The sequence below is a fragment of the Dromiciops gliroides genome, chromosome 5 (genome assembly GCF_019393635.1).
Source record: "Dromiciops gliroides isolate mDroGli1 chromosome 5, mDroGli1.pri, whole genome shotgun sequence".
Taxonomy (NCBI): domain Eukaryota; kingdom Metazoa; phylum Chordata; class Mammalia; order Microbiotheria; family Microbiotheriidae; genus Dromiciops; species Dromiciops gliroides.
Genome location: NC_057865.1, coordinates 278,580,687 through 278,596,349, shown reverse-complemented (window position 1 = coordinate 278,596,349; position 15,663 = coordinate 278,580,687). Strand labels below are relative to the sequence as shown.

At 41.9% G+C, this 15,663-nt stretch overlaps 2 protein-coding genes across 2 annotated transcripts in view; one reads left to right on the top strand and one right to left on the bottom strand.

The window, feature by feature from the left end:
* Nucleotides 1–540: 540 nt before the first annotated feature.
* On the top strand, nt 541–15,604 carry ARL1 (ADP ribosylation factor like GTPase 1). The gene is made up of 6 exons (XM_043965522.1): nt 541–745; nt 7,676–7,813; nt 12,165–12,246; nt 13,478–13,589; nt 14,874–15,052; nt 15,430–15,604. The coding sequence occupies exons 1-6, from the start codon at nt 742–744 to the stop codon at nt 15,458–15,460; spliced, it is 546 nt and encodes a 181-aa protein (XP_043821457.1). The 5' UTR covers nt 541–741; the 3' UTR covers nt 15,461–15,604.
* Nucleotides 14,153–15,663, bottom strand: part of UTP20 (UTP20 small subunit processome component) — a 103,223-nt gene continuing 101,712 nt past the window's right edge. Inside the window, exon 64 of the transcript XR_006353195.1 lies at nt 14,153–14,205. The gene's annotated coding sequence lies outside the window, so the exon portion shown is untranslated. The remainder of the gene's footprint in view (nt 14,206–15,663) is intronic.

The window sequence follows — 15,663 nt, the reverse complement described above, 5'->3', positions numbered from 1 at the left end:
TGCCTCGGTTTCCCCATCTGTAACGGAATGGGGCTGGGCTCGGAGGCCCCTCCTCACGTCTAACCCAGGCTCTCAGGCCTCTCTCCAGCCACAAACTCGTGCTCCCAGGGTGGGCTGGCGGTCCTCGGTTCGGGGCTCCCCAGGGGGGTTCATTTCGCGCGGCTCGTGGGGAACCCCGGGGCTTCACCGCCTCCGCAGCTTCTGACAGGAGTAGCCACCGCCTCAGGCGTCCGAGCATGCGCGTTGTACATCCCCGTGCTGCCGCAGTCTGCGCCAGAGGCCCCGCCCCCGAGATCGCAGTAGGCTCCTGTTCAGCGTCGGCAGATTAGTCACACCGTCTAGTCAAACTTAAAATACATATAATTTATACAAGTTATATAACTGGATTAACCAAAAAATGAGACTGTAATTTGGAGGAATTCATACGATTTCTTAATTTTTATCTCCTTTAGTTTTCCGAATATGACACAAGAGGGGATAGTGTCGAAAATGCTGTAGATAACACCAGTTGGTTTGGCACCAGTGCGCAGCCGCAGCTTCCCTTTCTCCCCGCCCCCGCTTCAGCCGGGAGTCTGACGTGGAAGTCGCTGCCGCGAAGGACGCTTTGCCGGGGCCGGGGCCGGGGCCGGTGCTGGGGTCGTGGAGCCCGAGGAGGCCGATCGGCCGCGGCGACGCTGAGGCCCGAGAAGGCATTACAGGACTCGGGGGCCGCGCACTGAGCAGCGGGGAGCCGGCGCAGCCATGGGTAAGCCTTCCGACCGGGGGCGAGTCCTAGGAAGTGCCCCCCCCCCGGCTCCCCTGCACCCCCCTACCGGGGCTGCATTCTCCTCTCCCGCTGATGACCCCCCCCTGAGAACTGGGCAGATCCCTTGCCCGCTCCTCGTGCCTCGGTTTCCCCATCTGTAAAATTGGGGTGGGGGGTGTCGAGGACCTCCGAGGTCCCTTCCAGCTCCGTATCTCTGATCCTCTCCTTCACCTTTCTGTACCCTCCCCTACTCTCCTCTCTTTCTCGCTGAACCTTCTGGAGCCAATGTCTCTCCGAGGGAGAACACTCCTTCTGGGAGCAGGGAGATGCCTGCTCTTAGCCGACCCGGGGGCAGGGGCAGCGGAGGGGGAAAGTAAGCCGGACAGGGCAGCGATTCCGATAAATATGGTCAGGTTTTTATTATCAGCTTGGGCTTCTGGCGACTTGCCCAACCTGAATGACAGTTGAAGAGAAGGAAGTGGAGAAGGGACCATTGCTTTAATCTTGTTGGATAAGTCACTGATTTTTGCAAAGCCCATCGTTCTTTTTTTTTTTTTTTTTTGTGAGGCAGTTGGGATTAAGTGACTTGCTCAGGGTCACACAGCTAGTACATGTTAAGTGTCTGAGGTCATATTTGAACTCAGGTCCTCCTGACTTCAGGGCCGGTGCTCCATCCACTGCGCCACGTAGCTGCCCTCAAAGCCCATCATTCTTTGTGGGGTCAAGTGGGGGGGGGCCCGAGGGGATTAATACCAGCGTGACCTCAGGCAAGGCCCCCACCATCTCCAGAGACCTCTGTTTCCTCTTCTGTCAAATGATGTCCCCTCTGGGGGGGCCTGTCAGCTGTCAATCTGTGATCCTGTGTACCCCTGGTTTCCCATTCTAAATTGAAAATCTATCATCAGCGTCCAGGGGTTCCAGGATCTTCTCTAGGCAGATAGCTAGCTCCCATAATCAGAGACATGACCGTAAGTGGGATGGCTCCTCCCATGAGTAAGTAGGTTCCCCCTACTATTTTGCTGCCGTGCAAAAGGTGTAACAGACGCGTGGCTAGACTCTCCAACCCCGTGATTCCAAATTATAGTTTGCTTAGGGCACAGCTCCCTTCCCCATCAGTATCAGCCCCATTCTTCCCCTGCCTCTATTCCCTTCTTTGTACTTGTTCTGTTGTTTAATAAACTGCTTTTTGTGTTGTAGCTGTACTTTTCCTTTGGAAATTGCTATGCCTATATTATGTATTTACTTTTATGTATATATAGAATGTCAGTTCTTAAGGGGACTGGTTGTTTCTTTTTAGGTTTGTACTCCTAGTGCCTAGGACAGTGCATGACATTTAGGTGCCTAATAAAAGCTCACGGAGTCTTTGGATAAAGGGGTGGATGACCAATTGTTAAGCATGTTGTCATTTTTGCTTTGGGATTCTTGGTTGGGGTACTGATTGCACTAGATGGTGGTTTTTTCTAACTCACAGACTCCAAGATTCTCTGTTAGTCTCTCTATTGAACTCTCCTGGATGTCTGGCACATACCTTACACTTACATCCAAAATAGAACTAATTATCTTCTTAAACCTGCTCCTGCCCTTCTCCCACAGATGAGTATTTCTGTTGAAAACATCACCATCTTCCCAGTCACTGAGATCTCTAACTTCAAAGTTAGTCTTGTGCCCTCTCTCTGTATACGGTCATTTTCCGCAGTATTTTCTACCACAATATTTCTTGCATCCCCTTTTCTCCATTCAGTTACAGTTCTAGTTCAAATTCTCATCATCTCCCACTTGGACCACTCTAATAGCTTGCTAATTAGTTTCTTTGCTTCTGGTAACTTTTTTTTTAACTCCATTTTCTATATAATTGCCAACCTAATCTTCCTAAGGCTTACATCTGATCATGTCATTTTTTTGCCTCAAAAATGTTTAGTGGCTCCCCATTGCTCATAGAATTAAAAAACAAACTCCTTACCTTGACATTTAGGCCATTGATAATCTAGCCCTTGGATACCTTTCTAGCCTTATTTTTTACTTCTTCCTTTCTCTAACTCTACTGTCCACTGAAACCTACTCAACACTTAATCCCCTGCATTTGCTCACCCTGTTGCTCCTGGTAGAATTCACTCCTTCCTGATTTTGGCCTCTCAGAGTCCTTGCCTTCAAGGCATTTAGGTTCCTATGAAGCTTTTCCTTATCTCTGCAGTTGTAAATGTTCTCTTCCTTGATTTTTCTCCTAATATTTCTAGTTTTTTCATCTTCCTCTTCCCCTGAATGTAAGATTTTAAGGACAGGGATTTTCATTTTTATCTTGGTATCTACAGTGCCCGGAACTAGCAAGCTTTTAGACTTGTTGAATTGAAATATGCTGGGCTAGTGCATGGGGTTCTTAAACTGGAATCTGTGCAATTGTGTTTTTTTCTTTTAAATAGTATTTTATTTTTCAATTACATGTAAAGACAATTTTTAACATTGATTTTTTAGATAAACTTCCCAGTTGCAGATTTTCTCCCTCCTTCCTTCCTAAGATGGTAACTAATTTGATATAGGTTATATATGTGCAGTCATGTAAAACACATTTCCATATTAGTTATATCTATAAGAAGAATCAGAACAAAAGGAGAAAACTACAAAAAAAATAAAGGAAGTGAAAATGGCGTGCTTCATTCTGCATTCAGACCCTATCAGTTCTTTCTCTGGATGTGGAGAGCGTTTTTCATCATGAGTCTTTTGGAATTGTTTGGGATCATTGTATTCCTGAGAAGAGCTAAGTCTATCATGGTTGATCATTTCGCAGTGTTGCTGTTACTGTGTACAATGTTCTGGTTCTGCTCACTTCACTTTGCATCCTGTTCATATAAGTCTTTCCAGGTTTTTCTGAAATCCACCTGTTCACTATTTCTTATAGCACAATAGTGCTCTGTTACATTCATATACCACAACTTGTTCAGCCATTCCCCAGTTCATGGGCATCCCCTCAATTTCCAGTTCTTTGCCACCACAGAAAGAGTAGCGCTCAGATTCTAATGGTGAAAACATGAAGTAACTATAGAACAGATACATGGTCATACATACCTACACACATACATACATGGAGATGGAAAGTAATCTCAGAGGGAAGGCACTAGCAGCTGGGAGAGATAGAAACCTTTGGTAGAAGGTAAAATTTGAACTAAGTCTTGAAGGAGCCTGGGAACCTGGGAGTCAGTGAGTAGGAAGAACATTCCAGACATTGAGAAGAGCTAAGACAAAAGGCAGGAGGTGTGCGATGAAGTGCAGCAAGGACACCAGCATCACTAGGTCATAGAATGTGAGGAGAGGATTAAGATATAGGTGGCAGAAAGGCTTACGGTGGTGAAGGGCTTTAAATACCAAACGGAAGGTCCTGAAGAGGATAGGGAAGCACTGGTTTTTATTGAATAAGGGAGGTGACATGGTCAGACCTGAGCGCTATGGGAAAATCCCTTTGGTAAGCTTTGGTAAGTGAAGGATGAATTAGTATGGGGAGAGACTTGAGCCCATTAGAAGGTGCTTACAAAAGTCTAGGCATAAGGGGGTGAGGGTCTGTCAGTACAACAGCAGGGCCTCTGGGAGTAGAGCAGAGGAAACATGTAAGAGATGTTATGAATGTAGGAATGATAATAACAACAATTTGGATATGTGAGGTGAGTGAATGAAGAGTCTAGGATATGAGCCTTGGTGACTGAGAGGATGGTGGTGTCTTGACAGTAATAGGAAAGTTCTGATTATTTAAAATCTGAATTCATCAAACCAACTGTACTGTTTTATTGTTACTTATAAAAACCTTTAATAGGAAAATTATTTGAGCATTCATTCAACATTTAGCTCTTACTGTGTGTGGTGCATTGATTGTTATGGGTTCTTGGGGAGATAGAAAATGTATACAATGTTGCTGTCATTGAATTTGTCTAATGGGATGTGACAAATGCACATAGCTTACACAAAATATTATGTAAGTGCCTTTGGGAGAATAAAACCAAAATTCTAGGTGAGGGCAAAGGGGTAAAAGTGTTTCTAATGGAGAAATAAGGATGACTTCATTCGATATGGCATTTTTTGTTGGGTTTTATTGGAATGGTAGGGATTTAGCAGGCAAAAGGGGAAGGGAGAAGGTGTGAACAAAGGCATACTTGGAGGCAGGAAGGAAAAGAATTTGAACTTTGCTTGTAAAGAGCCCCTAAGGATTTCTGTGCAGAGGAGTGACATAACCTTATCATGGTAGTGGTTTAAAGGGTAGATTGGAGGTGAGGAAAGAGCGGGATTGGGATGATGAGGGTCTGTGTGAAAGTGGTGGGGCAGAGCCATGAGATGGTTCAGATGGAATGGATGATTCTAAGACTGCTCCACTCCTGAGTGTGTGCTGTTAGTGAAGGCCCAACCTTGGAGTTCCTCTTTACTGGTAAACTCCTAGGAGTAGTCTCTACTTACTGTCTTCACTTTTCACAGCCCAGTTATTTGATTGTACCCAGTCACCAGGGCCCTCCCAATGGCCAAATCTAAAACCCTTTCTCTGAACTTTGTGTCGCCTTTTACGCCGACCACTCTTCCTCCTTGGTACTCTGCTTTTCCTTGGATTGTCCGACACTTTTCTCTCCCGGTGTCCCTTTTTGTCTTCTTCCCACCCCCTACATAAGGATGGATGCCCCACAAGGATCTCTAAGCTCTTCCATGTGTCCAGTCAGTTGCTGAGTCCTGCTCATTTTTACCTATTGAGATATCTTTTCTGATTGTTCCCACTTTTCCACCTCTCCCACTGCTACCTCCCTAATCAGGCCTCCTTCATTACATCTTGGCTGGACTATTGCAGTGGCCTTTAATCAGCCGCTGCCTCCAGGCTCCTTCCCTTTCCATTTCATTCTTCACATTCTGCCAGGGTAGTCCTCATGCACAGACCTGATCACTTCCTCATATCTTTTTTGCCCCTCATTCTAAACTTAATACAAAATGAGAAGAAAAAAAAAAAAGAACATTTCCATGTGCACAGCAGAACATGAGAAGATTTAATTTATAAAACAATAAATTTCCATATATACTCCATTGTTTTCAAAGCTACTGAGCTTTTTTTTTGTTCTCCACTGTGCACTTTTTACTTTATTTCCCACCCCAGAAGACTACAGTTAAATGCAGATATATAAACATATACAAAGCTATTTCAAAATACACACACATGTAAAACCAAACTGCATATTTCTATTTGTCATTTCTCTCTTTGGAGGTGGATAAAATCTTCCTTCACAGGTCTAAGACTTTCCATGTTTTTCTAAATCAACCAGCTAGCTCATCGTTTTTTATATCACAACATTATTCCAACAGAGTCATATGCTATCTGAGATTGTCTATGAAAGTTTTCCCCCCAATTTTCTGCTTTCCTCCTATTTTTGGCTACATTGGTTATATTTATGCAAGAAAATTTTAATTTAAAATAATCAAAATGATCCATTTTACACTTCAACAATGCTCTTGCCTTATAATATAGCTTAAGGTCTGGTATTGCTGACTCTCCATCACTTACCCTTCTCAGAGACCCTCAGAGGCTGTGTTTTGTCAACTGAATCAAATAGAACAGCTTAAGCATGCGATCCAGAGGCTTCTCCTTGCGTTCTTACTCCAGCCTTATTTGACACAACCCTCCTTTTTGTGGACTTGACACTTGAGCCTGGTTGGCTTTTTGCCATTTCCTAGTTCTGGCCTGCCTCTTCTAGCTGCTGTGCTGGAAGCGCCGAGATGAAAATCCACACCATCCCGTCTTCAAGAAGCTGGAGACTTGGGGACATTCCCGAGTGAGCGCACTCCTCACCTTCCCCATTCGCTGCAGCTAGGAAGTCTTCCATGTTCCCCTCAGAAGAGAGCCTTCTTGGATGATTCACCTGCGAACTGTCATATCCTCTGCTAGATTACAAGCTCCTCGAGGACAGGGATGGTGTGGATTTTCATCTTTGTGGGCCCCTTGCTTATACTGTTTGCACATCGGAAGTGCTTAACCCTTCACAAACGCTGAATTGAATTTCTGGGTCATAGTGACGGCATCAACCAAGGCATTCACGCTTTATTGCCTAGTTCATGTAACTCCCACAGGCATCTATTTACAGTGTCAGTATGGATCATAGAAGGAAGGTGGGACTTTTTCTTTCTTTGGTTGGTACAGAGTAGAATCTGAGAACCAGGCTCCGTGCTTAGACCACAAATGAACATTATCTGTGTTTCATTGTATTTTTATTTTATTTTGTTAAACATTTCCCAGTTATATTGTAATCTGATGGGGAAGTTGGCTGCTTCTGGTAGAGAATTTCACTTACCAGAAACCTGTTGGCTTCGTGGAGCATTGAATTTCCCCGAAAGAGATCCAGAGCAGAGAGAGAGATCTTAGAGAAAGGGGTGCTGCTGACTGATGCCTGTTCCTGCTGTTTCTTTGCCTTCTGTGGCATTCAGCACCCCACCCCCAACCCAAATACAGAGACCTCTTAATCTTGGTGCTTCTCTTCCAAAGTGGAGGTTGGTGGTTACAAAGTTCTTAAATAATCTTTGGCTCTTATAGCTCAGCAGGGGCTCAGTTGTATTGTGTGCTCAGAATAAACTCTCTGGTGGGGTAAATGTGGTAACAGAATAGAGTTGGTTCATGAATGAATAGCCTGCAATATAATACAATACATTAAGTGGGGTGGCAGGTAATGAAACAGTGCCTTTTTCTTTCATGAAATAGAAACTCCCTATAAAGGTACTAGGAGATTTTAAATGTTTCTCTTTCTTTCTTTCTTTCATTTATTTATTTATTCATTCATTCATTCGTTTGTTCATTTATTCTGGAAAAAATTAGTTGTCCACTTTGAAAGGAAAGGAAAAATTATAATAATCCAATCAAATGTTTTCCTTTGTAAAATCTAGTCCCCAAAACCACGAAATGTATTTATTTGTTTGTTTTTGTAGGTGGCTTTTTCTCAACTATTTTTTCCAGTCTGTTTGGAACACGGGAGATGAGGATTTTAATTTTGGGATTAGATGGAGCTGGAAAAACAACCATCTTGTACAGATTACAAGTTGGAGAAGTTGTTACTACTATTCCCAGTAAGTAATAATAACTTGAATTTGTTTAGCATTTTACAAGTTATGCAGTGTTTCTTCAACATACTTCTGTTATCATACCCAATTTACAGATGAGGAAAATGAGGTGAAGACCATTTAGTGAGTGCCTGTAGTTACATGAGTAACCCTACATGGGAGAGCTGGGACTCCATCTCCTAATTCCTCATTCATTGTTCTTTCCATAGGCCCACATGTCCTCTCAAGTACCAGGACAACTTGGTATCTGTGGGACCTTAAAGAATTTGCTTGGGGCAGCTAGATGGTGCAGTGGACACTTACTAGCTGTGTGACCCTGGGCAAGTCACTTCACCCTGATTGCCCCACCAAAAAGAAAAGAAAAGAAAAAAGAATTTGCTCATTTCTGTGCAGTGTAAATTACTCTTTTGAAAGTGGAAGCTTGAGTATAATAATGAGTGAATATAGTGATTTGCCAGTTAGCAGAATTTTAGTGTGGAAATAATAGTTTGAATTTTTAAAGCTGCTCTGTTAGTGAATGATATCTCCTTTATAGGTTGGAATTTTTATTAGGGTCCTCTTCTCGAAGAAGCAACTCTGTGAAATAAGTGGTATAAATAGTAGTAGCCCCATTTTATGGATGAAGAAACTGAGCTTGTGAAAGATTAAGTGACTGCCCAAAGTCACCCAGTCATTAGGTGGGGCTCCAGGACTTGACCCTAGATCTCAGGACTAAGGACTGGTATTTATAGAGTGCTACCAAATAAGGGCAGCTAGGTGGCACCTAGCGTGCCAGGCCTGGAGTCAGGAAGACCTGAGTTCAAATGTGGCTATAGATACTTACTAGCAGTGTGACCCTAGGCAAGTCACTTCACCCTGTTTGCCTCAGTTTCCTCATCTGTAAAATGATCTGGAGGAGGAAACAGCAAACCCGTCCAGTGTCTCTGCCAAGAAAACCCCAAATGGGGTCACAGAGAGGCGGGCACGACTCAGCAGCAACAGTGGTTTGTAAGAGGCTTTACATATGCTGTCATTTGATCCTCATGACATCCCTGGGAGAAAGATGCTATTATTATCTTATTTGACAGTTAAAGAAACTGAAGCAGGTAGAGGTTAAGCGACTTGCCCAAGGTTACAGAAGCAAAGTCTCTGCAGCAGGATTCAAACTCTGGTCTTCCTGACTTCAGGTGCAGCTCTCTACCATGCAGCTTTTGAGGTAACTGCACCTTAATCTCTGACTGCCTCGGACACCTCTCTAAGACTATATATTCCGAGCAAGTGCTGAAGGGATTTCCTCACCAGGAGGTCCCTTTACCAAGAACAATCACAAGTCTGACTGATGGCCCAGCCCCCACTGCCTCCCACCCCTCCAGAAAAAGGAAATGAGGCCCGGTGGGATATTTCAGAAAGTGAGAAGTCACAGGACTTGAATTCCATCCTGTTGAGAGAAATGTTCTTCTGTGGTCCTATTCAAATCAGTGAAACATAAAAAATGAATATGTTTAGAACAAGGTTTTCAGAGTCAGTTCATGGACCTTTCCAGTTAATTGTGGTTTTTTTCATCTCAGTTTATTGGAAAATATTTAAATGATGTATACAGAATTAACTTGGAAGTTTATCAGAGGTTTAACCCTTCTAGGTTTTGAATCCCTGGGAATCGTATTGATGTTTAAAGCCATGTTACTTAACTTGTCTGACCTGGTATAACATCGAGCTCTTGCTCTCGTTTTTTTCCTCTCCAAACATCCTCTTTCCCTTATTTCTCTACAGTTGTGTGGTTATTATCATTTCTCTCCTTCCCCACTAGTTTCAGGCCTTAGCAAGGAAATTACAGCCACATATCCAAAGATCATACACTATGACCAGGTTGCATGTATACAAAGAATGGAGGGCAGATTCATCATTAGGAAAACTATAAGCATAATTGACCATATGAATAACAAAAAAACATCAAAAATCATTATCTCAGCAGATGCAGAAAAAGCTTTTGACAGTATACAATACTCATTCCTATTATAAACACACTGTAAAGCATAGGAGTTAATGGGGCCTTACGGTGATGGGTATTATCTAAGACTAAGAGCAAGCATTATCTGTTACAGGGATAAACTGGGAACCTTCCCAGTAAGATCAGGAGTGAATGATGTCTATTATCACCACTTTTAATTCAATATTATATCAGAAATTCTAGTTTTAGCAGTAAGACAAGAAAAAGAAATTGAAGGAATAAGAATAGACAACAAGGAAACAAAATGGTCACTCTCGGGAGATGATATGATGATATCCTTAGAGAATTAACTAAAAAACTAATTGAAACAGGTTAGCAGATTTGTAGGATACAAAATAAACCCACATAAATCCATTAGCATTTTTATATATTACCGCCCCCCCCAAAAAAAAACCATCAGGGAGAGATTAAAAAGATAAATTCCACTTAAAATAACTGCACACAATATAAAATACTTGGGAGTCTACCTGCTAAGACAAGTCTAGGGACACAATTACAACTGGAGAAATAATAATTGCTCATGAGTAGGCCAACTGGAAGATAGTAGAAATGACAGTTGTACCAAAATTAATTAACCTTTTCAGCACCATACCAGTCTACCAAAGAATTATTTTATAGAGCTAGGGGAAAAAAATTAATCCAGAACAAAAGGTCAAGAATGTCAAGGGAATCAATGAAAAAAAAAAATGAAGGAAGGTGGCCTAGCAGTGCCAGATGTCAAACTATATTAAAAAGTGGTAATCATCAAAACAATCTGGTACTGGCTGAGAAATAGAGTGTTGGATCAGTGGAATAATTTAGGCACACAATACACAGTAGTAAATGACCATAATCTGTGTTTGATAAACCCAAAGATCCAAACTTTGGGGCTTAGAATTCACTATTTGACAAAAATTGCTGGGAAAACTGGAGAGCAGTTTGGCAAAAACAAGGTGTAGAACAACACCTCACACCATATGCCAAGATAATCTCAAAATGAACAAATGATTTAGACATAAAGGATAATGTAAATTAGGAGAGCATGGAAAAATTTACCTGTCGCATATGGATAAGGGAAGAGTTTATGAACAGACAAGAGATAGAGGATCACAGGAGGAAAAAAGGATAATTTTTATTATATTAAATTAAAGTTTTTGCACAACAAAACCAACGTAGGCAGAATTATAAGGAAAGCAGGAAATCACTGTTGATTAGAGAAATGATCATTAAAACAATTGGGAGATAACACCTCACGTCCATCACATTGGCCAGCATGACAGGAAAGGAAAATGACATGCTGAAGGGACTGTGGAAAAATAAGGACACTAATCCATGGTTGATGAAGTTGTGAACTGATCCAGCCATTCTGGAGAACAGTTTGGAACTATGCCCAAGGGGTTATAAAACTGTGCATACCCTTTGACCCATTAATACCACTACTAGGTCTGTATACCAAAGACATAAAAGGGAAAGGACCTATATGTACAAAAATACTTATAGCAGCTCCTTTTGTGGTGATGAATTCCAAATTGAGTTGGGAAATGGCTGAACAAGTTGTGGCATATAACTGTGATGGAAACTATTGTGCTATAAGAAATGATGAGGGGGGAGGGCAGCTAGGTGGTACAGTGGATAGAGCACTGGCCCTGGATTCAGGAGGACCCAGGTTCAAATCCAGACTCAGACACTTGGCACTTACTAGCTGTGTGACCCTGGGCAAGTCACTTAACCCTCATTGCCCTGAAAAAAACAAAACAAAATCCAAGAAATGATGAGGGGGGATGGTTTCAGAAAAACCTGGGAAGAGTTACATGAACTGATGTATAGTGAAGTCAGCAGAACCAGGAGAACATTGTATACTGTAACAGAAACATTGTACAGTAGCAACTGTGAAAGACTTTAGTTATCCTGATCAGTATAATGATGGGGAGTATTCCAAAGACTCATAAAAATGCTCTCCACCTCCAGAGAGAGAACTGATGAATTCTGAGTGCAAACTGAAGCAGACTTTTTAAACTTTCTTTTCGTTTACTTATTTTTTCCCCCAACATGGCTAATACGGAAATGTTTTGCATGACTTCACATGTATAACTGATATATTTCTTGCCGTCTCAATATTTGGGAGAGAGAAAATTTGGAACTTCAAATTTTTTAAAATGAATGTTAAAAATAAATAAATTGTGGGGTTTTTTTGGTTTTTGTTTTTTAAGAATTGTTAATTTGGGGGGCAGCTAGATAGAGCAGTGGATAAAGTACCGGCCCTGGATTCAGGAGGACCTGAGTTCAAATCCGGCCTCAAACACTTGACACTAGCTGTATAACCCTGGGCAAGTCACTTAACCCCCATTGTCCCACCAAAAAAAAAAATTGCTATTTTGTTTTCTCTTTCAGCCATTGGTTTCAATGTCGAGACGGTAACATACAAAAACCTTAAATTTCAAGTCTGGGATTTAGGAGGACAGACAAGTATCAGGTAACAACTTTGTCGTGTGATACTAAGATTTAATTATTTACCTCATTGAATTTAACAGTTTAGCAAACCATGAAGCTTCATGAGGATCATAGACTTTGAGCCAGAAGAGACCTGTAGAGCTGGGGGCCATTTAGTGTAACCCCCCTGTTTTACCTGTGAGAAAACCAAGGCCAGAAGTCACACAGGTAGCAAGTCAGGACTGAGCTTCCAACCAGGTTCCTGACCACAAATTCAGTGATCTCTCCACCATACCAACTGCCTTCTAAGCACTGTCCTGCAATTTAAATGGTGGAAGCCCAAATCTGTTGTTAACGAAAACAGCATAAAGCTTTTTAATGGCCCACTCCCATCGATTTCCTACCTCTTCCCCCCCATTCAGGGTCTCTACCTTTTTCTTAGGACACCAAGTTAATTAGATACTGTTTAAATTAAATTAAACATCTTTCCCTGAGAGACTTCATATGTCCTGTCTTTAACCATGAATTTCCTTCCTTATGTTCTCATCAGACCTTTGATCTTTGAAGATAGGGACTTTCAATCCTCCAACTAAAATATTGTCTAATAGTGTGGGTAATTCTTGAGCACCTAAGTCTTACTCATGCTACTTTACTATGTACAATGTAAAATTTGGTCTAATCTGTGAAAATGTAGATTTGGGGATTGCACGGTATCGGCCCAGTATTTCTCTGACATTGACACAGGGATATATTTTGGTGGTGTATTATTTTTATGACATCATCCTTACCCTCATGACCCCAAACTACTCATTTCTGATTTTCTTCAACTCCTTCTAGGGAAGATAGTGAGAACATTCTCCAAACCCTTCTTGAGCCTCTTGATATATTTAGTCTGTATGTATGACCTCTTGGGATAACAAGATCCTAAATTTAGTATCTCCCATAATATGTTTTTCTTGTTCAGAATTAAAATTAAATCTGCCTCCATCAAATTATAAATGAAGAAGTCTTCCTTGGGAGTTAGCTAATAGATTTGTAAGCCACCTTCCACTGGTGTTCTCTAGCTATAATACTCTTGAATTTGGGAAGTGCACATTAACCCTCTGTACATGTCCTTTTTGTGACATTATAGACTTTGACCATAAAAGAATTCTCTTTTTAATCTGTCCTTGTAGACACTCCTTCTCCTGTGCATTGACTGAACTTTACCATGACTATAATGAATGTTTTCTTATTTCAGATCATTAGAGCCTTTGTTTTTGCATTTTCTGCAGGCCATACTGGCGGTGTTATTATTCAAACACAGATGCAGTCATTTATGTTGTAGACAGCTGTGATCGAGACCGAATTGGAGTGTCCAAGTCAGAGTTAGTTGCCATGTTGGAGGTAAGAAAACCTCCATCCATCTGTGGAAAAGATCCTTCCTTGTGGTGGGTTGCTTAGGAGACACTGGGTAGGGTTTTCTTCTATTGTTTTTTAAAAATAGGAAAAAGTTATTTCTCTCTAAAACTGGATTCAGAGTCATAGAATCTTCAAGTAGGAGAGAACTTGAGGGGTACCTAGTTCATCCTCATTCCACAGATGATGCAGTGGATTTCCCGAGACGCGAAGCAGCTTAGAGGCCAGGGTCATGATTATAAGTGTTAGAGCTAGGATTCTGGCAGAGGACTCGTTGGCGGTATAACTAGCAGCAGAACCCAGCTCACTGTGCTGAGGCCCAGGCAGTACTCACTCATTGCTTTTCCCGTGGGTCTGATATCCCCTCCAGTGTTTCTAAAAGGAAAACTAAACGTCCAAAAGGTGTGCACTGCTGGGTTTCAGGCCCAGTTCATTGAAACATTGTGTAATAGTATTTAAAATTCATCAGTTAAGGGGCAGCTAGGTGGCGCAGTGGATAAAGCACCGGCCCTGGATTCAGGAGGACCTGAGTTCAAATCCGGCCTCAGACACTTGACACTTACTAGCTGTGTGACCCTGGGCAAGTCACTTAACCCTCATTGCCCTGAAAAAAAAAAAAAAAGGAAATTCATCAGTTAAACTTTTAACTGTCGTACAGCTGAAAAGGAAAATAGGATCAGCCACTGGGGGTACTGAAGGTGTAGGGTCCAGACCATCCTGTATGGAAGGGACAAGTTTTCCAAACAAAAGGACATTTCCAAGAATGGAGTTGGCTTACTTAGTATTGCCAGGCCACCACTGGCTGCTTCCCAGGTGGAAATGACAAATTTTATGGCTTATGTCACTTTTAGTTTATTAGGAAAGTTTATTTTCTCTCCCACCATTAAGAAAGAAAAACAACACTTTTCACTTAATTTTTTCATGAGGTAGCATCATATTTATAAGAACTTTTAAAAAATTCTGTTAGAGGTACAAGGAACTATTCAGACTCACCCTCCAAATTAGGTATTTATGAGATTAAATAACTGCTTCTGAGGAAGAGTCCATCAAATTGCGTGATCTCTTATTACTCAAAAACTTCTATAGGAAGGATATTTGTAGTAATGGAGTTTGACTTATAGAATCTAGCCTAGGAGATGTTCTGACCTCAAACCTCCCTTTAATTGCATTAAAAAGCACGTGTTTTTATGAAGAATAGAGCAGGACTTATCCAGCATTATTATTACACTTGTGAAACGAAGACACACTGTTGTACTTACTTCTTGTCTGTAGGAGGAAGAGCTAAGAAAAGCAATTTTAGTGGTGTTTGCAAACAAACAGGACATGGAACAGGCCATGACCCCCACAGAGATGGCAAATTCACTCGGGCTCCCTGCCTTGAAGGACCGAAAATGGCAGATTTTCAAAACATCAGCAACTAAAGGCACTGGCCTTGATGAGGCAATGGAATGGCAAGTATCACTGTGCAGAAGCTGGACCGTTGGGATGTTAGCACTAGCATGCTGCTTCTTTCTGGCCTGGTCCCACCCTCTGATTGGAAGTCTGACCTTCTATCACAGAGTAGGGCCAAACTGATTGGCCCACACAGATTGAAGCCCTAACCCAACGTGCAAGACTTCCTGATTAGTAATGGCAATATTGTGGGATTTAGAGCTGGGAGGGAGAGCCAGATCCCTCCTCTCGTTTTATAGGCAAGGATACTGACTTTTACACCCCCCCAGAATGGGCAGAGACTTCAAATGGGCCCTCATAGAAGATTGGATTACAGAGCTGTGCTCTCTGCATTTGATGTTTATTCTTCTAAAAGACAGGTTCTTTTTTCTTACAGGTTGGTAGAAACATTAAAGAGCCGGCAGTAGCCTCACGTGATGAAGGCAACATCAGACATCCCTTCAGGAACAGTCACAAGAACCACACGCTACCAAATGGTAATACAGTTCCTGGCCTATGCTGGACTGGCTGAAACACTCGTAAGATCGAAAATAAAGTTTTTGTTCAAGGGATATCTTATCTTGATTGAACCAACTGAATGTCTTTTCTGTATTATATACTCTTTTCTTGC

What these genes read in the sequence shown, in the direction of transcription:
- ARL1 (XM_043965522.1), top strand. An exon ending in AGTTGTTACTACTATTCCCA is followed by an intron (nt 7,814 to 12,164) that starts GTAAGTAATAAT and finishes TTTCTCTTTCAG; the next exon opens with CCATTGGTTTCAATGTCGAG. An exon ending in GGAGGACAGACAAGTATCAG is followed by an intron (nt 12,247 to 13,477) that starts GTAACAACTTTG and finishes CATTTTCTGCAG; the next exon opens with GCCATACTGGCGGTGTTATT.